The sequence below is a fragment of the Gavialis gangeticus genome, unplaced genomic scaffold (assembly GCF_001723915.1).
Source record: "Gavialis gangeticus isolate Ggan-Ray unplaced genomic scaffold, GavGan_comp1, whole genome shotgun sequence".
Classification (NCBI taxonomy): domain Eukaryota; kingdom Metazoa; phylum Chordata; order Crocodylia; family Gavialidae; genus Gavialis; species Gavialis gangeticus.
Window position 1 is genome coordinate 15,636,431 of NW_017729015.1, and position 21,981 is coordinate 15,658,411.

At 56.1% G+C, this 21,981-nt stretch overlaps 1 protein-coding gene across 18 annotated transcripts in view; it reads left to right on the forward strand.

The window, feature by feature from the left end:
* Positions 1 to 21,981, forward strand: part of MACF1 (microtubule-actin crosslinking factor 1) — a 225,550-nt gene that overhangs the window by 46,498 nt on the left and 157,071 nt on the right. For all 18 annotated transcript variants that reach the window (XM_019512344.1, XM_019512340.1, XM_019512348.1 and 15 more), the window contains exons 2-5: positions 2,270 to 2,331; positions 5,114 to 5,203; positions 10,690 to 10,767; positions 13,484 to 13,576. In XM_019512344.1, the coding sequence (XP_019367889.1) occupies positions 2,270 to 2,331; positions 5,114 to 5,203; positions 10,690 to 10,767; positions 13,484 to 13,576 (323 nt within the window). The remainder of the gene's footprint in view (positions 1 to 2,269; positions 2,332 to 5,113; positions 5,204 to 10,689; positions 10,768 to 13,483; positions 13,577 to 21,981) is intronic.

Below are 21,981 nucleotides of genomic sequence, written 5' to 3' on the forward strand. Positions count from 1 at the left end.
AGCGAGTGGTGCTTCAGCACATCTTGTTTTCTATTGAATTGCAGCAGATTGACTCGGGACATATCAGGGTGTTTCTAAGTCATTCTCAGGGGCATTGGATGGTGGCTGCAGCCAAGGCTGGGGATTTGGCCCGGGGATGATGGCAGTGCTCCTGTTGGGACTTAAAACTGGAGGTTCCTGGCTTTTCGGTCTTATCCCTTTGTTTGAGGTCAGACTGATGTCATATTTGGGGTCAGGAAGGAGTTTTCCCCCATGCTCAGATTAGTACGGGCTAGGAGGGTTGCCTTCTTGTAGCAGCAACATGGCCCTCTCCGTGGGGTTTTGAGGGTCTATTAACAATCTTTGGTAGAAGCAGGACGCCGGCTGCCGTGGATCCCCTGCTTTGCCTCTGGCAGGTGAAGCTGTTAAGTCTTTTGTTGTCAGGGCAGAAGGTAGTTGAACGAAGAGTTTCAATGATGGCTTGTATGGGGTGGTTTGGATAGGGATGATCCTGCTTCAGGCAGGCGGCTGGGCTTGATGTGACCTCTGCGGGTCCCTTGCAGCCCCACTGCTCTCTGATTCTGCGACGGTTTGTCCAGTTTATTGACACTGGTTTGGATCCAAACCCTACTCCCAAGGGCATGCAGCTCCTTCCACCTCGTATTGCTTGCAGATGTTATGATGTCTCCTCTCTTATTCCCTTAGCTGAGCTGGTAATGAAAATCCTAGAGTTGGACCAGACCTGACCCTGCTCTATATGCCCTCGCATATGATGTGCGCTTGCATGCTTCTTGTTGTGGTTTCTTGCATCTCTGACGTGGGAACAGGCAGAACAAACTCTGCCAGATGTTCCCGTCCGATCTCGTCTGAGCTTCCCTGCAGCCTTGCGGGAAGGCCGTTGTTCCACCCCACGTGCTTTCTTGGCCCCGCAGCCAGTGAACCCCTCCATTGTGCCTTGGCAGGCATGTGCCAGGTCTTGGATGGCATCGGCGCGGCTCCCCGCAGCCCTGTGGTGGGCAGGGGAGCTGCCCATCACGCTTTGTCGGCATCGGGCCCCTTGGCTTGACCCGGGGAGGGAAGCGAACTTGTTTGCGTGCGCTGGAGCGAGCCGGATGCCAGAGCTGCCCCTGCTGAACACTGGGACATCGAAGCTCTCGGGGACACAGACGTGCCCTCGGCTGAGCCGAGGGACTAAAATAAGCAGTAAACCCTGAAAATCCCATAAACCGAAAGTGCGGTGAAGGAATAAGCTGCTAACTATGTTTACGGTCAGAATTAAGCAGGGTCTTTTACCAGGCAGCCATGGTTTTTATGTAACCTTTGCAACCTGCCTTCTCAAGAGGGCTGGGACATGGGGAAGGGGGTGGATGAATCCAGCTGCTTCCAAGGGGGCCGCGCTGGAGTAACCCCTTCTTCGCCTTCCCAGTGGCTCCCTTATAGCATGGCGGCACAGGATAATGAGGTTTCAGGGTCTGCAAGTCTTGCAAAATCTCCCTGTGGCTTCCAAGTTTCTCTGGTGCTGGTATGACAAGCCTCAGGCTTGGGCTGGGCTGGGGAGAAGGTGCCCCTGTGCCCTTTGTGTCGCTGTTACCTGTATCTTCGCATGGGGCAAGGTTGCGAGCCTTTCAGCTGCATTATGAAGGGCAGGTCTTGTTTCCCGATAGTTGCTTGTCCTCTTCCCCTGCTGCTCGTTCAGAAAAAGACCTGGCAGAAGGAGCAGCTTAGGGGGCGGTGGGTTTTTTAAGGTAATTTCTAGCTTAGGGGCTAGAAATTCTGCCCATGCCCTTGCTGCACAATTCGTGGCTGTGCCGTGTGGGAAACAGGTGGGTTATTCCCACTGTGGCAGTCTGAGCATCTTCCTCTCCGGTTGAATTTGTTCTTGCCTGTCTGGGGAACTTTTTGAAGTATCTGGATATTTAATTTCGCCAGGCGGAGAGCTTGGGATAGTTACTGCTGTGTGGCTCTAAGTGCGGCTGGGCAGAGGGGAGGACTGACAGTGGCTGGGAGAATAGAGGAAACGGGACTTTATCGAGTCCTTTTTCTTGCACCCCAGGCCTCTGGGTGTCAAGAGGACAGACTGATTGCCGTGCTGTCCCTGTCTAAGCTTAGAAGCAGCAGTGTCCCCTCCAGTATGGGGTTCAGTTCTTCTGTAGGGTCCTGAGGTCTTCCTGGCAGGGGTCCTTAAAATCAGTACCATGGGCCGAGATGGTGGACGTAGGCCGGCCCGGGGAGCAACCTGCAGCTGCACTAATGACTCTAACCCAAATGCCTCTCTGTGCTCTCTTCCCAGATGAACGGGATCGAGTCCAGAAGAAAACCTTCACTAAGTGGGTCAATAAGCACCTGATGAAGGTAAGAGTCACTGGACTGCACATGGTTTCCAACCTACCTTGGTCTGTCCGTGCCAGCTTTGACCCAGAACCGGCTGGCCTCGCTCCGTCCCTGGAGTAGTGGGCTAGTGCTGCCCTCTGGATGCCGATATGCCAGTGGATGTTCACAGGGCTTCGGAGAGCACTGAAACATCAGGCGAGCTCTCATGTGCCATCGCATTTACCTCTTAATGGGAAAATCGTGCATCAGGAGAAGGCATTTCACAGTCTTTGCAACAACAAACACCCTGAGAGAGCCCATCTTGCTCCTCCCTGCCCCAGTCCATCCCTGGGTGAGGAGAGGGTGCAGGTGGTACCTCGAGTGACCATGCGTGTGCTGGCTCAGCGACTGCCCCTCCAAAAAGCTTGTTCCCCTTCTGCCCTGGTATTCACATAGCTGGGCTTTATTGTTCTCCTGCTGCCCCTGCTCTTTGCAGAGGCCGGTGCTTGTCTGCCTTTCAGGGCTGAGATTGTTCCTTCCTGGAGAGGAGAAGGGGACATTGCTAGGCTTGGCCCCTGTTCCCCTCTCCCCCTGGCTCTGAGCTCTTGAAGCCTCTCTCTTGCTTGAACAAGAAGTCCTTTGGTGGCTGTGCAACAGTAGCTGGTGCTGCCTGTTGGATCCTTCCCGGAGCCCAGCCTGATGACAGAGGGCCCGGGGAGAGGGAGACGGGGCAAGGAAAACATTGTGTCTTTGTTAGGGATGGGAAGCCAGCCAGACCTAGGCTGTCGCCCGCAGCCGCACATGACCATGGCAGAGAGTGGCAGGAAACCTCCCTTTGCACTGAGCTTTCTGCTGCTCTTCAGCATCCCCCTCTCCCCTTCTTTCTCTCGCCTTTCTCCTGCAAGGTCCTGGAGCTTGAATTTGGTGCGGCCTCAAACTTGGGGCTCGTCCTTTCCAATGCCGGTGAGGGGGAGTGAGGGTTCAAGAGGAGCTGGGGGCTTTAGAAGAGGCTGAGATCCAAAGGTTGCATAATTCATTTCTTGCCTTTTGCAATCCTTCCTTCCTTCTTGAAAGGCTATGATCCAGAGCCTGGCCAGTCCCTGCAGCCCTGGCTGGTCTATCTAATACCTGGCTGCTTCTTGCACCAAGGGTCCCAGGGAAAGGTGTTTTGAGCGAGCTTTCTGGTCCCAGGAACTTGTGCCAGGCTGTGTCTGCAAGAAGTGGGAAGAGGTCCAAGGACTCTATCCCTGCAGGGGGCCTTGCTTATTGAGTCATGCCATAGCATATTTGCTGGGGTCCTGTTTCCGCACAAGAAACACCAGGTCCAGAGCAAAGCTAATCTTGCCTAGGGGAGGTCTCCGGGCTCTGTACTTTATGGTGTGCAGGAGGGGCTGGCGTGGATGTTTTCTGGGACTAAATGGCAAATGCAGGGGACTGGACCTGGTGACCCAGCCGGTTCCTGGCAGCTGTAGGTTCTTCTGCAGGTCTGTGCAGTCATTGCCGAAAGGATACAGCCCATTACCAACATGCCCACACCTCACTTATGTGACCCAAGGCAGGGGCAGGGTCACTCACATGACCTGTGGCACATGCAGCTGGTTTGGACATGAAAACTTGCCGGATTTGAATCCCTGCCGAGCCGCTCGTTAGCTCCTGTGAGCTTTCCTGCCACGTTTGGAACGAAGCTTTTTAAATCTTGAGTGATTGAACAGGATTATTGTTGCGTTTCAAGGTGCCTCCCCCTTGTCTTGGAGAACTGCCAGGCATTTTTTAAATTAAATCCAGCATCAGTGGAAAGGTTTTTGGCTCAGACATGGGAGGTGTCATCGTGCTGCTGTGGCGAGACTGGGGAAATTGCAGACCTGTACGCGAATAGCCCAGCACCACCCCTCCTTTCCCTAACCTTCAGCAGCCATAAAGCAGCCCGCTCCCTGCCTGCCTGTGAGGTCATCCTGGGTTTGTTACTATATTAGAATAAAGCACTTGAGTGGGTGAAGACGGGAGCCTGGGATTCGAGCCTCTACAGGGCACATCGCCTGTGCCAAAGGCATTCATTTAGAGGGACACAGTCAACCTGCTTCCATCTGCCTTGGACCCTGCAAGGATACCCACCTGTCCTCAGAGGGACATCTAACATGCCCGGAGGGAAATAAGATGCAGTAACTGTTTTGAGAATCAATTGCCTGTTGTTATTGGTAGCATATTTTAGGGCATGCATGTGAAATTAGGACCCCATTGTGCAAGGTGCTGTACCTTCACATGGTAAATGACTGGTCCAGAGTCGCACAGAACGTGTGCTGCAGGGCGGGGAAGCGATGACTCCTCTCCACAGTCTCAGCGAACGGGTGACAAAGATGAATCTCTATGCAGGTTATCTTAAAGGTTGAAACATGTTGCCAGTGACTTTTTAGTTTTGTAAAAGGCTGGCAGTAGTTGAGAAGACCCTGAAGTTGGACCCTGCGGTTGATGGCCAAGGCCAGTCCAGCCCCAAGCTGCTGTCCTTTAATCACAACCTGCTTTGATAGCAAAGGGGCAGCGTGCGAGCATTTTTGAATTGCACAGGGCTGAGGTGTCTCAAGAGTGATCTGTTGTGTGTCTGCCACCGTAACTCTTACCAGGTCCTTTGGCAGGTTGGTGTCTCATTCCCAAGGTGATTAATTGGGATGTGACTGAAGCCGGTGACACATTTATTGTTGAAGCGCCAGATACATCGCTGCGGTGCCCTTTATGTGTCTGCATCTCTTCTCCATTGTAATAGAGTAATCCCCTGGCTTAGGGGCGGTGGCAGATCCCTGAAAATATGTCGTCCTCTTCTGCTCCGCAGGTGCGCAAGCACATCAACGACCTGTATGAGGACCTGCGAGATGGCCACAACCTGATCTCTCTGCTGGAGGTCCTGTCGGGTGTGAAACTGGTGAGTTCCCACGCTGCTGCTGCTGCGTTCACCGTCAGAGATTGGATCCTCTTACTGCGCCTTCCTCCTCTTGGCCTCTGGTTGAGCGTAGGGTGATCGGTGTTCATTTCTCACATACAGGCTTTTCTTTGGTTTTGGTTTTCATTCACTTTTTTTTTTTTTTAAACCCCTTCATTGAAACATTCCCTCATCCAGCTGGTCTCCTGGATACCATCAAAGCGTGCTATTTGCTTGAAAAATGCCCATATCTAGTACTTACGGTAGATGTGCGTGTTCTTCAAGTACTGCTTGAAGGATGCATAAATGTCAAAGGAGACCCCTTCCACAATCACGTGGCATGCTTCCCTCTCCAATGATCCCTGCCTATGTGGGGCCTCCAAACAGAAGAGGAAACAGCACTTTTCTTCTGGTGCATTCCTCCTTGTACAGCACGGGCTATCTTCTCTGTGCTTAGATAACAACAAGTCAAGGTTCCAGCTAACACAGTTTTCAACGGTTTATCCAGTTAGTGCAGATGGGGTTAGAGCATGATTCAGATGCTTGTGATGTGCCAGCCCCTGTCTTGGCAGAGGTTTGGGAATGCAGTCCGGGCCTGTCTGTATTAGAAGGTCGGACTCAGAGACATTCTTTACCTTGATTAATATTCATAGGAGCAAAGGAAAGTAGGTCTGGAAGGGAACTCACAAGGTCATCTAGCCCAGCCCCGTAATTGAACATAATTCAGGGACTATCTTTAAGCATAGTCCCTGAATACTTAATTCAGTAATGAGCCCTGTTTTTTGGTGACGCCCACTTGACCATTACCACGGGGAAGCTGGGTGCAGCTCCCAGCATGGCCAACCAGTAGCCTGACTTTTCAGTCTCTTACAAGACCTGCCTGAACCTTAAATCAGCTGGATTAGGTGTTGTGCAGTTGTTCCTCTGACCTGAGCGGTTTCACTGCGGGGCTGCTTCAGCTCCCCTTAGCGTTTCCTACTTAATCCAGTTTTCAGTTCATGGGCTTGTTAGAATCCTTGCTTTTTCGCCTGTCCTCTTCAGTGTGGTAGCCTGTCCTCTCACGTGCTAACTGGCATGAGAGATGGGCACGTAAGTGGAAACTACTTTCCAGGGAGCAAACGTCTTCTCTTGCATGGTGGGCATAGATGGATCTCTTTGGAGACCAAGCGAGTTCATTTAACCCTCGGAAAATTCCCCCTTGTGCAGCACCGGGGCTGTTACATCAGTAACCCTTGAATAGCATGTATGGGAACGCATTGACTCACTGGGTTCCCTCTGGTGATGCCAGATTACAGTTTGTGGATGTTGGAAAATTGGGGTTAGGCGCTTCTAAGCCAGATGGCTCCACTTGCAGAGTTTTCTGATCAAGGGCAGTCTCAGTTTAGGCAGCCTCTGCACAAGATCCTGCTGACGTAGCAAGGGAAGGTCGAATCATTCTCCGGTAAAATCTGGTTTATTTGTCAGCTCAGTGCTGAACTGGAATAGATGACCTCCTGAAGTCCTTTCCAACCCTAATTAATGATTCTCTGATCCGGTAGTGACCAACCATCGCTGGGGCAGGTGACTAGGAGGGCAATGTGAACAACGATGAATTAAACCATGGTGGGGAATTATCCTCTAGGCATATTGACCAGTTTGTTGTAGATAGTTCATTATTGTTGGCCATGCTAAGGAGAAGTTAAGCTTCTCCCAAACTTTGCCTTAAATGGTCGTAGAGTCATAGATCTTAAGGCCAACAGAGGCTATGAGGCCTCCTAGTCTGAGCAGCTGCGTAACACAGGGCGCCGGGTTCCCTCTCGGCACCCTGCATCGGACCCAGCAGCTGGCAGTTGACGTAAAGCATGTCGTCAAAACTGGGAGTTGCTTTCAGCCTCTCTCTGCCTCTGGCCCCTAGAAGGTACCACCTTCAAGGCATGATTGACCAGGTAATCGCATCTTCAGTACGTTCATGCAGTTAAAGTTGGGGTAAAACAGGGAGTAAGCCACATGGTTTTTACACAACATAGGTGTCACAGTTTTGTGGCTGGTTCCCATCGCATCTGAAATTGAACTTGGGGCTGTTGTGGTCCTGGGGTTGGGAGCGCCAGTCGGTTGATGGGTGCTCTCAGCTCGGGGAGCACGTTGTGGATGGGAGAGCCACTCAGCTGATCAGTGCCTTCAACATCTAGAGCACATTGGAGCCTTGACGGTGGTGCTGGGGGCTGGGATCATCATAGGGATCCGATTCCCTGGTCCCTCACCTTCCTGCCATGCATGGGTCAGGGATCAGATCCTATCATGCCCTTAATTGAACGTCTGTCAGCAGCTTCTCATGTGGGGACAACTCTATTAGCAATGCCCCCACAGGGACAAGCAGTGTTCAGGAGACCCAGCCAGCTTTCATTTTCCTACCCCAGCTGGCACAGTGGGCAAGGGACATACTTCTTTCATTATTTCTTTTCCCACCTGCTACATTTTAGATCCTTTCTCTTTGGTTGGATTTTTTCTTTTTTTTTGGTTTCTTTCTCTCTGTTGTGACGTTGCCATTGGTGTTGTCTGTGCCACCTGCACTAGCACAAAGAGCCTGCAGGTCAGAAGACCCTTCGCCCGGTGAGAGCGCCTTCCTGGCGCCGCGCAAGCAGTGAGGAGCGTGAGGAGGAGGAGGAGGATGGTGATGCAGTAGGTTAACCCCCTCCTGGGAGCAGCGCGATAGTGACTAACACTGAAGTGCCATCAGATAGTCCAGTTGTAACCAGGCTCTGAGTGGGTTGCACTGGTTTACATGGGATTTTGCTAAAAGGAGACTGGGACATTGGTCACAGCTCATAACAGCTGCCAGCTAATTGACTGTGAGTGATCATTTTCTCTCTGAAACAGGTTTGAGTAGAGCCGAGCCATTGGGTGGGGCGTGTAAGGGGATGACTGGAGCTGAAAGCATTTAATCCCGTATTCTTTCCGACTGGATTATCTGGGAGTGCATTTCGGTGCTGATGGCCTGCAGTGGGGGAATGCCTGCCCACTTGGTGTGAGAGCATGAATGCCAGTCACTCGGGGCAGGCTGCACACTGCTAGGAAAACCACAGGCTCTGTGGGGCTGCTCCCCCAGGGTGAAGCCCCTGGGGTCCTGCACACTTTCAGATGCGAGACGTGCTCTTTTTTCGCTTGGAGGAACAGGTGGCCTCCAGGACGGCTCCTGTGACATTTGCTAACCTCTCACTGCATGGCGGTCCTCTGCCTTATGTGACACACTGGGCATGGTAGCGTAGTTGTCAGGCAGTGAGGACTAACCTTGCATGATTGCAAAGTGTCTGGTTTGTAAGCGATGCTCTCTCAATGTCTTGGCAGCAGAGTGTGGCCCCAGGCCTGTGAGCAGAGCTGGGTGGCTGGCCTGGCAGATCCCAACTGAGGTTTCCTGCAAAGGGGATCGTGCCTCCCCGACATGAGAACAAAAGCATTTTGGCTGGTTTCAGTGAAGAGGCTCCCACTTCTTACCAGCTCACACTCCCCAACACGCCCTCCGTCCTGGGGGTGATTTCCTTCTGTCCGGCCATCCCCCTGCCTTGCTCTCAAGCTGCCGTCAGCTGCAGTGTCTTAGGGTGCCACTTCTCTGCCCGGGGTCAGCCTTTCTGCAGCCCAGGAAGACCTCCCTGTTGCTGGGTTTCCTTGTGAGTTGTGTCCTCAGTTGGTGGCTTTGACTTGGCTGACTCAGAGCTTGATTGCCCTCCTTAGAGGTCAGGGGTCCATGCCTGATGTTGCTGCACCCTGCAGTGGGCAGAACGGGGCTGCCTTTGTGCAAATCTGGGACTGCGTGAGTCATTGCTTCTTGGCCTGTGTCCCATGCCACCCCATGGTGACTGCCTGCCGCCCGTTTCGGGATCCAGCAGGCACGGAGCGGACATACTGTGTTTGCAGCGGGCTTCCTAGTACCATCTTGGAGGGTGTAGGTGAGTCTCTCTGCAGATGCCCAGGCCCACAACACCCCTCTCTTGCATTAAAGGTGAAGGCAAAGTTTGGAGATTGGGTACTTCTTTCGACACCCTCATCCCCAAACTCCATTATGTTACGATTGTCTCAGGACCTTCCTAAATAAATGACTCCAGGCACAAGTGTGGGAAAGAGTGCCGGCACACGGGCAAGCGCAGAATATATTGTGAACTTGTAGTAAAACTGCACGTGCATTGCTGTTAACAGTCAACAGAAAATAACTTTAGATTCACAAATGCAGATTCAGTGCATCTCACACTTTCCTTCCCCTTCCCGATGGGCATAACGGGGGGGGGGGGGGGGGGGGGGGGGGGCACGTGCCGGCTCTCCTGGGCTTCAGCAGCAAGGCTGGAGGCTGCCCTATGGCATTGCTGCCCCCCTTTCCCCAAGCTCTGCCAGGGCATGGAGCTGCTGTTCAGTAAGTGGATTGGGGTGGTGTAAGGAGGGGAGCAGGTGTGGCTGAATGTGGTTGGGCTTTATTTTTTCCCTAGGCAGCTCCCATATAGTGACCGGTGTAGCAGCTTCTCCTTGTGTGCTGAGGCCAGGTTTGCAGTAGCCCAGCAGCTGGCCAGAGACAGAAAGCAGGAGCAGGAGGCAGACAGAGCTGGCCCTGTAGCTAAGGGCCTTGCTCCCTCCACCAGCTGGTGCAGTGCAGACCTGCTGGCACAGGGTTTGAGACCAGGCTGAGACTGCTGCTGTCACCCGCATGGGCAGGGCTCTTAGTCGGTGTCTTTTGAGGAGTACTGCCTTCTTCCCCGTCCCGGGATGTCTTGCTGAGTGCTCAGCAGAGGTGCCTGGGACCCCACACCCCCTGCATTGGGCTGGGCTCACTGCTAGAGCCCTTGGGGGCTGCACCTGTGTGAGACGTGATCTCGTGAGCGAGCAACGCTGCTAGGGGAAGTCAGGGACCGATGCTTGGTACAGATTCTGAGGCTGCAGATAGACCTGCTGGGTCAGCACCCAGCTGGAGGTAATCTATGCAGTTTGCCCAACTCTGCCCACATCGAGGAGACCGTGGGTGCTGATAGACTTCCCCGCATGGCTTGAGGTGGTGTTCAGCAGCCCAAAGTAGGTGAGAGGCCCTGGGACCCCATTAGCAGGGCAGAGAGCTCATGCCTGGGAAGTGTGAATCCTTGTGACGTGACCGTTTCACCTGCTGCGTCCTCTGACCTGTGGCCTGCCTCTCGGACAGTGCTCCCTAGGACTGGATCAGCTGCCCAGATCCGCCTGTGACACAGCCGTTGCAGAGAGGCTGTCCTAAGCAACACCTTGAACGTGTGCTATGTCATGCAGGCACACAGCGGTCAGGCTCAGGCCTCAGAGAGGACACAGACTGTTGCTTGGATTTGAATGGGCTCCTGCAGTTTTCAGCCAGAAGCTGGTCCCTGGGGGCCTGGGTTCATGGATTTCCCGGGTGCTGTGTTGGGGAGCAGGCGGGTGGCAGAGGTCTGTGCATGTGCATCGTGAGAACTCCTTTCCCTGTTGCCCTGGGTGACCGAACTGAAGCCGCTGTCTGTGTTTTGCAGCCACGTGAGAAGGGCCGGATGCGTTTCCACCGGCTGCAGAATGTGCAGATTGCCCTGGACTTCCTGAAACAGCGACAGGTAAGAGCTGCACAGATGCTTTTGGCTTGACTGCGCTGTGGGTGTTTGCGCTCCCTGATGGGCTTCAACTCCCCCTTCAGGTGGGGACCCGCGGGGTGTGAAGCAGCATTAACATGTGGAGCTCACAGCCGTGGGGTGTGGTGAGGCCCAATAGCGTAGCTAGGCTCAAAGAAGGCTTAGATGGGTTTATGGAGACGGTCCAGTGGGGGCTAGGCAGTGTCTGGCAGGGGATGGATCACTCTGCGGGTGCCCTATTTATAATAGTCTTCCTGTAAAGGACCCACTACTTGCCACTCCCAGAGGCAGACTGCTGGGCTGGCTGGATCCTTTATCTGACCCAGTCTGGTGGTCATTCTCGTGCTGCTCTTTGCCCGTCACTGTGATGTTCACATGCTGGTTAACAATAGTGCTATAGAGAGGTCTCCTTTGAGGTACTCACCCAGTATGGTCCCCTCTGTCTGGAGACCAGCTTCCAAACCAGAATTGGGGTTTTAAATGCAGAAAGTACTCTGCCAGCTTCACAGCCCAGTCACCTCTGCTGCACTTTAGAGCCTCCCGGGGCTTTGGTGCTTGGGTGCCCAGTTGCAAGCGTGCACGAGCTAGCTGCACTCTAGCTGGGTGGGGACCCCAAGGTTATGCAGCAACGTGGCACAGGCTTCAATGCAGGCTCGGGTGCCTCACCTGGGACTCTGGGTACTTGGAGGGCTGAGCTCCCTGCTGCCATAGAAATCATAGAGAAGCTAAGCTGGAAGTGACTTCCAGAGGTCATGTAGTCCAGTCCCCTGCCTGAGGCAGGATCAACCCTATCCAAACCATCCCATGCAAATCCATCATTTAAACTCTTTGTTAAACTATTGTCACCCCTGACGCAACATCAGTCTGCACAACCCCCCAGTCCCTATCTGTCTGACCATGGGGGGAAATTCCTTCCTGAGCCCAAAGATGACATCAGTCTATCCCTGAGCAGAGGGGCAAGACCTCTGATTTCAGTCCTAACAAGAGTATTGGCACGGCCCAATCAAAATCCCCAGCTGGAGCTGCAGCCGACACCCAGTGCCACTGAGCAAGGCTTAAAACACCCTGACACATGGAGCAGCAAGGCTGTGTGCTGCCCCCACGTGCCCAACTACAGTGAAGACAAACCTTGGTGTCCCTGACCTGGCCGGTCCCAGCTGCAGCAGATGCCTCTCACATCCTGCTCAGCGCTCAGGACGTGCTGGGCCCGTCAGGTCTCTGCTTGCAGGCTCTGGGGTGCTTCCTCAAGGGCAGGCAATAGGCCACTGTTAGCAGCTGTTACTCAGCCCATGAGCAAAGGCCATCACAGCCCAAGTTTCCTGCTGTTTGCAGGTGAAATGCTGCCGCTCCCTGGGGCTAGGCGTCCTGTTCTGCCTGTTTTGTGGGTTCCCTTTAGCTATGACGCTGTCAAGATCAGGGAGGAGGATAAAACGAAGCTGTAATGATTCATGCCGAAGCAGAAGTTTCGTTCCCCTTCTGGCACAGAGCTTGCACACTGCTCTGGGGGGTTGGGGAGGGGACAGCTTCAAAGCCCCCAGCCCCTCTCCAGCAATGCAGTTGTTTTGCCAGAGGCCCTAGGGAGTGTACTTCAGTAGCCCACACCCCAAATGAAACAGCTCTGTCCTTTGAAGTTCGTGGCATCGCAGCAGAGGGCATGCCGGGACGTTTTGCCTGGAATGCTGTTGGCAGCGATATCCGGGAGCTTCCAACGCACCGAGGTTTAGGTGTGGTCAAAGGCCCATCAGTCATGAGATCCCAGTTCTGGGAAGGGTTGGAAATGGGCCCTGCTGACCCCTAGAGAGTCTTCTCTGGGGAGCAGATGGTGATGGGCATTGGATGCTTGGCAGCTGGGTGATAAAGGTGGCGGAGAGGCATGGGGGAGCAAGGTGATGCCCTGTGAGTCAGCAGGATCAACCAGGAAACCAGTGGCCACTGCTTTCTGTTAGCAGGGAGCCCTGAAGATGGGGGTGACACTTGGGCATATTCATAGCGTCTTCTGCCTCCTGGATCTCAGCTCGTTTCCACAACTAGAGAAAGTAGGGTCCTGGCCAAACACCTCGTGAGGTGCAAGGCAAGTGTTTGTCCAACTAAGGCACAAGATTGAGAGTTGAGGGGACGGGGGAACAGTGTCCCCTTCTTTGCTCTGCCTCAGAGTTCCCACAGAAAATGCTGTAGCTCTCCCATCCCTCGCCTCCAAAGCAGGGGTAGGACTCGTGCTGCTCCTTCCCTAGCACATTGCAACCTGAGGCTTAGATCAGTGGTGGACTGACTTTGCAGTGCCAGAGAGGGCTGAGAATTTGGGTGCCCTCTTTTATCCATGCTACGCGGGCGATAGATTTTCCATTGTGCACAGGTGCGTAGGACGCGATACAAAGGCTTCCTCCTCCTGACCTGAATTGCATGATAAAAAGCTAGCAAGGCCCTTTGAGACCCTTGGGCCGGAGGCGTTTGAGAACTGAGACGTGCTCTTTGTAACCCTCTTTTTTTCTGATGGGGCACAGAGTGACTTGTCTGGAGACTGTACTGCAAGTCAGTGGCAGCGCTGGGGCTGAACCCCAGAGCTTTGAGGCTCAGCTCTGCATTTGTGCAGACAGGTTGCACCTCCCAGGTGTGCACGTGGGGGGGAAGACTTGAGGGCAGAGGTGGCCTCTCTGGGTGCATCTGATGAGGAGTTTTGATAGCCCTGTTGCTTCCTTTCTAGGTGAAGCTGGTGAACATTCGCAACGATGACATTACAGATGGCAATCCCAAGCTCACCCTGGGGCTCATATGGACGATTATCCTCCACTTCCAGGTAGGGACGCGTCTTCTCCCTTGTGGAGCAGAAAGGGGCATTCTGTGTTTCCAGACCTCCTCCTGCTGCCTAGGGCCTGCGTGTACCATGCTGGTAACACCGGTATCTGGATCAGTCCAGAGGATTAGCATGTGCAGCAGTGTCATGGAGACTGGGGTCGTCTGAAAATAACAACTCCCGTCTCTGGACACTTACATAATTAAATCATTAATGACGGATTCTGTGCGCCACGGCCCTTTGATTGGCACCAAGGTTATTGGGAGTTCTTTGCTCAGCTGAGCCAGAGAGCTGTACTTCTCTGGGCTGGGGTAGACAGAGCAAATTTGGGAAAGAGTGGGGAAAGACGTTTCTTCATGTGCACATGGCAGGAGGACATGATGGGTTCCCTGTGCACTTTGTGTAGTGGGTCTGTGCATCGTCTATGCATGGCCCAGGACTTGAGTCGGGGAGAGGTTGCCCTGCCCAACTGAAGGGCCAGGAGTTTAGCGTGGCAGAGTTAGTGGCTCAAGTCATCATTGCCCGTGACAGAGACCATGACATCCTTGCCCTTAAAACCTAGGGTATGGGGTCTCCAATGGCTGCAGGTTGCCAGGACGTGGTTTTGTGGCATCCAATCACCCCTCCTCATCTCCCACCCCAGCAATAGGCTTTTGTTGACAGCGACTCTGTGAGGGATATGAGTTTTCCTCATTGCAGCGCTCTGGAGGGGCAGGGGAGCTTGTGAGAGGCATTCCTCGCTGCAGAGCTCCCCTCACTGTTGGTGACCATTGTTGGCTGGTTCATGAACATGAGATCTGGATAATCCAGGCGCCGTTTTCCCACTGACGGGAGCTAAATTGTTCTGCTTGGAGAGGGCAAACCCCGCACCGGCTGGGTTCTGTGGAGTTTTGTTTGCTGAACGCAGCATGGCTGGGATGCAGTGGACGGTTTTCTGCGATGGTGTCTGGGAGCTCCCAGGAGCACGCCACTTGCCCTGTCCATTTCCCTTGAGCACCAGCACAGGCTTTGGTGGCACAGTCGGGTGCCCCAGGCATTCAGCATTGGCCTGATGAGGAAGCTCGCCTGTCTCCCGAATGCAGGCCTCCTGCAGCTGTATGGGGGTCTCTCCCTTGCAGTTTGGGCACAGCCTGAGAGAGCCTTTGCCCGCCGTGTTGCCATGCCCCTGTTGGCCTGAGTGCTGAAGCACGGACAGCTCTCTCGGTCGCCACCCTCCAGCCGCCCTGCTTCCTCGCTCACAAAGTGGTCAGAGGTTGCCCTTGTTGTGGATGCAAGGCCAGGCCTCCGTACAGGGACAGTGTGCACCTGGGGCCCTGAGTTTCCAGTTTGGCATGTGCTGCCTGATGCCAGCAGCTCTTCCCCATTAGCCTCCTGCCCCCGTGGACACATTCCTGACCACATCCCCTTCACTCCCTCCCTCCATGCGTGCAACCCCGTGCCTCAGACCACTGGTTGGTAGGGGTCCTTGATTCAAGGCGTGCGAAGGGTGCGTGGGTGCCCTGTAGATCAGTCCCTGTCATAGTGTTTCAAGCAGAGCGAACGTCTTCCTCCTTCTCCGCTGCATGAACCTTTCTGGCCTGTACAAGAGGGCTGGAGCAGCTGCAGTGGGACATGACTCCCCAGCCCCTCCTGCTACAGGGTGCATGTTTTGAGTGGCACCTTCTTCACAAGCTGGGAACAAATCGATCAGTCCCAGCCAGGCAGAAGGTCTCCACGATGAGGGGTGCACATGCCCCTTTGGTCAGAGTACATGGTCCCTGCAACAGCTCTGCAGTGTTGGTACAGCCTTGCTCTGTTCCCTTCAAGCCCGTGTGGGCTTCCCTGCTTATCTCGGGGAGCTCAGCCCATTGCTTTGCAGGATGCAGGCTTGCATCTCTCTGAAGGAGGGCATCATGCCCATGAATGGGATCATGGGATCAGAGGAAAGTAGGGCTGGCAGGGACCTCACAGCATCACATCTGGTCCTGCTTCCTGCTCAGGGCAGGATCGTCCCTGACTGAACCATCCCAGCCAAGTGTCCGTCCAACGTGCTTTTGAAAACCTCAAGGATGGCGATGCCACAGTTTCTCGGAAGAGCCTGGTCCAATGCTTGACCACCCTCATCGTCAGAAAGTTCCTCCTCGCCTCCCACCTCGTCTCCCCTGCTGCAGCCTGAGACCATTGCTCCTAGCGCCGTCCCCTGCGGCCACAGAGAAAAGCCCTTGTCCGTCTTGCATGAGTGTGTCGGACAGTCTGGACCTACCTAGGCCCGTGAACTAGATTCCTGCTGGATGGTGCTGGGGGCTGAGGACAGGGTAGAGCGGAGCAGGATCGGCGTGCGAGAGGAGCCGCTTCCTTCTGCAGGTGTGAGGGATATTGGGCATCCTAGTGAGGCCAGTCGTTGCTCGTCTCCGTGTGGCCGCTGGCATGAGCATTAGCTTCTCCCGAGCAAAAGGAGACAAAGGAATTGGCTTCCAAACCCAGACGGGAGGTGGGGGAGCTTGCCCCTCTGCCCGCACCCCGTCCGCCTTGAGCTCCTCAGGTCCCATGGGGTGAGCTGCCAAAACCTGGCTCCAGTCATCGGAGGGGCCGTGTTGCTGAGCTGTCCCCCGTGGCTGCTGTTTCGGAGGGCTGGGGCGGTTGTTCCTGAAGGCTGCGGTGGACGCTAGGTGGTGCTGCCGTCCTGCAGCTGAGCGGATCCGGGCTTCGGTCCACGGGAGAGCGCCACGGCTCCGCTCACCCCACTTCTCCCTGGGAAGGATGCGAGACCTCCCAGCGCAGGGGGGATTTGTTTAAGGGTAGCCGGACTGGCACAGGCGGCTTAAGCGCTCCCAGCGGCGCCTGCTCCCTGAGAGGAGCCTTTTTTCTCTGTCTTCCAGGAATAAAGGGATTTCTGTTGGGGAGGCAGCTCCATTGTTGAGCTCGTCACCTCCCTCCCGGCTTGGACGCTCCTGCCTTCCTGCCCTGCGAGCGGCTGCATGCTGTGGCTCTGTCGCCGCAGGGCTGGTTCACGCGGGCCGGCAGCCCGAGCGCCGCCTTCGATGCTGGAGGATCCTGAGCCCGTGCTGGTTGAAATGGAAGCGGGGAGCCTTGCTTTGGGGAAGGGCCGTCCCTGGGATGCCCCCAGGTTGCTGTGTCTGAGCCCGGGCATGGGTTTGGAGATTTGGAGAGCGGTCATGGCCCTGCTGGCAGTGTCTTATGACCTCCATGGTGCGGGGCAGGGTGAGGGTGAAGGGGTCTGCCGCGTGGCAGACGGGGCCCCTTGTCCTACCACTCAAGAGGCAGCCCCTCCCTTGCTTTTTGAGGCAGGCAGGTGTGAGGTCCTTCCCTTCCCAGCCCTGCCTTGCTGGGGTTTGGTCGCCAGCGTGAAGGGGAGCAAGGGGCCCCTGGAGCTTCTGGTCCCATGTGCAAGGTGGAGGGCGCTGGCGGGAGCTCCCCCGTGGATGCAGGGGCTTGAGGCTTCCCCTCAGACACCAGCAGAAGCGAGGCAGGATGGTCCCTATACGAGCCCTGCTAATTGCCATCGCTCGCGCTGTGGATTTAACCTCTCGGCACCCAGGCAGGTGGCTTCTCCTGAGGGTGCCCGAGATGCACGGGGTCCCTCGGAGGCCCCGGAGCACCAGCTAGCCCTTCTGCAGGGGTCAGACCCCACCCCATGCCACCCCTCTGCGCCTGGAGCTCCTGCGCCGGCATTCAGCTGTCCACCTTCGGTCCTGGGGGGCCTGTGTCGGACGTCCGCGAGCAGGCACCCTACCTGTCACCCAGGACAGGTGCCTGCAGGCTGCCCACACCACTTGGCTGGGGGATTTCCTTTTGGCACGCTCGCCGAGTCACGCCGGCTCCTCCCTGCTGCTTCTGATTTCTCCCCCACCCCTTTCTTTATGCTACCTTCACCAGCCTCCCCTTTTCTTACTTTCCTCCCTCCTTTCTCACCCCCCTGACTCCACTACACCGCCCCCTCCCTCCCTTTCCCCTATTTCTGTCTGGTTCCTGCTCTCTGTTTGTGTTGCTGAGGGCCGTGCTCCAATTACCTCATATTTGGAGAGAGAAAGCTGCAGCCAATCCGGACTCCGTCTGCTTTTAGGTCAAGTGATTTCTGAACTGCAGTGAGATGCTTTGAATTTGTCTTGTTGCAGCTCCCAGTCTGTAAGATGGCTGTCTGGAGCGGCAGCGGCTGGGAAGAGACTCTGTGCGTGCGAGCGAGCGAGGGAGAGAAACGATGAGGGATTGCCCGCAGTACTGCGTGTTTGAGACTGTGCATCTAATCTGATGAAGCGGAGGTTAGGATTTATTCGGGAGCCTGAGACCAGCTTAGCTGCATTATCACCGGTGCCTGCCGCGCGGAGGAGATGGGGAATTCTCTGGGTTGCGTTAAGGAGCCGAAAGAACCAGCTGCTGGACCAGGGAAGGCTCCTCTGTCCCCCCAAAAACGGGTTCGCTTCAAACGGAAGTGGAGGGGGAAGAAGAGGATGGTGCGAGAGGCAAGCCCGGAGAAGGAGCAGCCCTCGGCAGGCACCCAGGCGGCTGGAGAGGTGGAGGCATTGAACTTCAAAGCGGCTGCTCGGCCAGAGGGAGGAGGGGAGGTTGCTGAGAGCCTACGCCGAGACGCCTCGCCGGCTGTGGATCCCCGCCTGGGCCCGGAGGCGCCGCCCCAGGGGCACATTGTACAGGTGAAAGAGAGGTTTCAAGGGGAGGTCCGGAAAGCCCACCTGGTGCTGGAGCCCCGGTGGGTGGGAGCGAGGCTCCCGGGGGATTCCCTCGAGGAGGGCACGACTGTCATCGCTCGCCTCCTCGACAACCCGGCGGAGAAGAACTGCGAGAAGGCGGTGAGCCGGCTGGTGGGATTTCGGAGGACCGGGGCTGGGAGCAGCCGGGCTGTGCTGCTTCCTCTGCAACGGGTGGCTGCAGTCAGCGGCGAGCAGGGAGAGGGAAAGGAGCCCTCCGGAAAGCAGGAGCTGAAGAAGTCTGTGCCTTCGGAGGAAGCTGGCGGGTCTTTGGAGGCCTCGGAGCAAGAAGACGGGAATGAGAGTGTTTCAAGTGCCACGTGGACCAGCTCGTGGATGGCAGAGGTGGGCACCGTCTCGGAGCTGTCCACGCCGTCGCCCATGGTGGACCAGGTGGACGGCCACGGCTTCGAGAGGCCCCTACGCCTGCTGCCGGCGACGCGCTCGAAGCTTGCTGCAAAAGGGGGAGTGGGCTCGTGGGCGCAGCCTGGCACCAAGCTGCCGGCCTCCCAGAGCGTGTCCTCCATCAGCGGGCCCAGCGCTGGCACTGTCCAGCGCTCCTCAGGGTACGGGAGCGATTCCTCCCATCGGCCCGCCGGGGGTGCCAGCAGGGCCCTGGCATCGCCCTCTGAAGATGGCTGCACGCTCTCTGCAGAAGCAGACAGCCGGGCTCCAAGTGGGAGGATGGACAAGGGTGCCGGTCCCGCTGGAAGAAGGGTCAGTACTCCGTTGAGTGATCTCCCTTTCGGAAAGGGGTGTGGGGATGGGGCGGAGGGGGTAGAGAGAGCATTGCTGTTCATGTTGTAGCCTCACCTTTCCTTGGAGGGCTTCCTTCCCAAGTGACTCCCCCATGCTCAGCCCGTGTCGAGAAGTGACAGGTTAAATCTGACCGGGAAGGCTGCTGAAGCAGTTTCTCCCCGAGGAGCTGCGCAGGCTGTAACAACCCCTCCACCCCCATGTAGTTAGCATGGAGGTCGGAGAAGCGCGTCCGACCTGCGGGGCAGAGGGGCCCTCTTGGAGGGGTGTTTGCTTGGGCACTTGACCCCGTTTTGCCTGAGCTGCTCTTGGCATTTAATTGAGAAAGATCTTGAGCAAGTGGAGACCTGCAAGGATGCTCGGAGCGGTAGCAGGCTGTGCGCCGGCTCGTTGCGTTTGCACACTCTCAGGGGCTTGCCCATGGCAGCTTCTGACCCGTACAAGAGGTGTTTGCCTTCCCCGTTCCCACCGTTGGCTGGGGTTTTGCCAGAAATGGGGGAGGTGACAGGATTATAAAGTGTGCCGGGTGGGCATGGGGTTGTTAGACCAGTCCCCGGGCACAGAGCAGCCAGACAGCCCCAGGCCGTGTCATGCAGAAGTGATGTCACTGGCTCGATCAGCACTCCCTGGCCTTAATTATTGTGTGGGGGGTTGAAACGAGCTTTGCTGCCAACTTAACAAGCAGTTTCATTAGCAGCTGTCAGGTCCAGTGGGTGGGATAGATGGGGGGGGACGGGGCATGGTGACATGGGGGTAGCAGAGGGCGGCATCCCCCATTCAGCCTTAAACCTGCAGCCAGCCAGAGCAGAGTGATGAGAGAAACAGAGGACAGCAAGGAAGCTGTAAATCAACTGGCATCCACTGAGAAAGTGGGAGAGCGAGGGAGGAAACTGGTGTTAAAGGCAGCCTGTCGAATCCCCGTGCTCCCAGAGGCTAATGAAATGGGCATCTAATGCAAAGCCGACTTGCTCCTTGGGGATGGACACAAGTGCAGCTGGTCCCGAGGCCGCCTCTTTTTTGGCAACAGGTTCGTGTTGTAGTGCGGCGGTGCCGTGAGTGGTCCCAGTGGAAGTAACCAGAAGTAGGGGTTGTTGGAGACTCGCAGAAAATGAGGGTGGAAGGGAGCTCGGGGGGTCACATCTGGTCCAACCCCTGCTCCAAGCAGGACCAGCCCCAACTACATCATCCCAGCCGAGGCTTTGTCCATCCAGGTCTTACAAACCTCCAAGGATGGAGATGCCACCACCACTCTGGGTGACCCATTCCAGTGCTTCGTCACCCTCCTAGTGAGAGAGTTTTTCCTAATATCTAACCTCAGCTTCCCTTGCTGCAAGAGAGGGGGGCACACCTTGGAGAGTCAAAGGAGGTGGGTGGCGGCTGGCGGGCTGGATGCGTTTTGGTCAGTCACGAGCACGTGTGTGCTTGGTTTGGGGTTGCAGTCCGTGCTGAGGCCGGTTGGGGGTTTCTGGGAAGAGCTAGTTGGCTGCTGCAAGCCACGCTGCGGGGGCGGGCAGCCGGTCTCCCTGTCTTTTGGGCTCGTGGCTCCAAGGGCACTGCATCTGCCTGGAGCGTGGGGCGGGCGGGATTTCCACATCCATTGGGCTTGCTTGAGGAAAGCCCACTGGTGTTTTGGGGTGAGCACAGGGCAAGGTAGCACCTGAGAGACCAGCTGGCTCGGACAGGAGCAGCAACCCGCTTTGTCAGGTGCTACCTGGGGGCAGATCAACAGGTGGTTACCTTGAGTCCAAACCACAGGCTGCTGGAGCCTCTGCGGGCCCCGCTGTTGACTTGAGAGTTTCCATCCAGTTCCCAGAGGAGAGCTTGTGCTTTTGCAGACAGAGGTTGCTCCAAGCTGATTAGGAAAAGGATGGTGCCCCGAGGCTCTGGCTCTGGGAGACGTGCATCAGTGGTGCACTGGTAGCTCTTGCATTTTTGACTCCAGCTTCCAGTGAAAGACCGGGTTTACTAGCTTCAATGGCTAGTCGTTAAGAGGCTCGGAAGAGTTTTGCCCAGTGCCACAAGAGCAAACAGCGCCAGGTGCCCTATGTTGCATTGGCTGTGTCCTCAGAGAGTCCTCGCCAGGGCCGGAGTGAATCCTTGATCCCAAGGGCAGGCTTGACCGCGAGGGGAGATGGGGCCAGCACCGAGTCCAGCTGTGCAGACGTTACGGAAACTTTAAGACAAGGGCAGCCGTTGAAGATCCCCGGTGGTATTGGCAGGGGTAGATCAGGAAGTCTGCCCACCTGGCTGGGATGGCGGCCTCCCTGGGAGTTAGGAAGGTGGAAGAAATGCAGAAGGGACCGGGTGAGACCTGGCCCGTGGCTGGCTTTGGAGGACAGGCTTGTTGGAAGAAGACTTCCCCACTTCCGACTGAGCAGGTGTCAGTCCTCAGCCTCCGGGCTTGAGCGGCTGAGACCCACAGGGCGTCCATCCGGCGTCCTGGGCCCCTGCGCGTCTACTGGCTCTTCACCCAGCCTGGGCAACGATGCCAGACCCTTTGGTCCGCCAAGAGGCCATGCTGCTTGTGGCCGTCCTGGTGAGCCTTCCCGGCTTGTGGTCCTCCGGGCTCAGGGTTTTAAGGAAATCCCCCCGTTGGCTCCAGAAGAGTTAAGGGGGCTGCGTGGCAGACACTGACAAAGAGCAGTTTGCTGCGTGATGAGCATGTCGGACTCTGGGGAGGAGGTGAGCAGCAGCATACCAATTACCCTGCCGCTGCCACTCCTGGCTGGGCTTCAGCAGCCACCGTGGGGGGAGGAAAGGGAGGGCTCCAGCCCTGCGGCTCCCTTTCTCTTTCCCGCAAGCAGCAGAAACCAGTTGAAAGCGTTTCCCTCCCAGTCACCTTCCTGAAGGACTGCAGTGCGCTGGGAGCCGTCTGCTGAGCCCTCCTTTGGTTTCCTCGAATAAAGCAGCCGGGGGCTCGGCGAAAGCGGGGCGGGTGGTGGGGGGCAG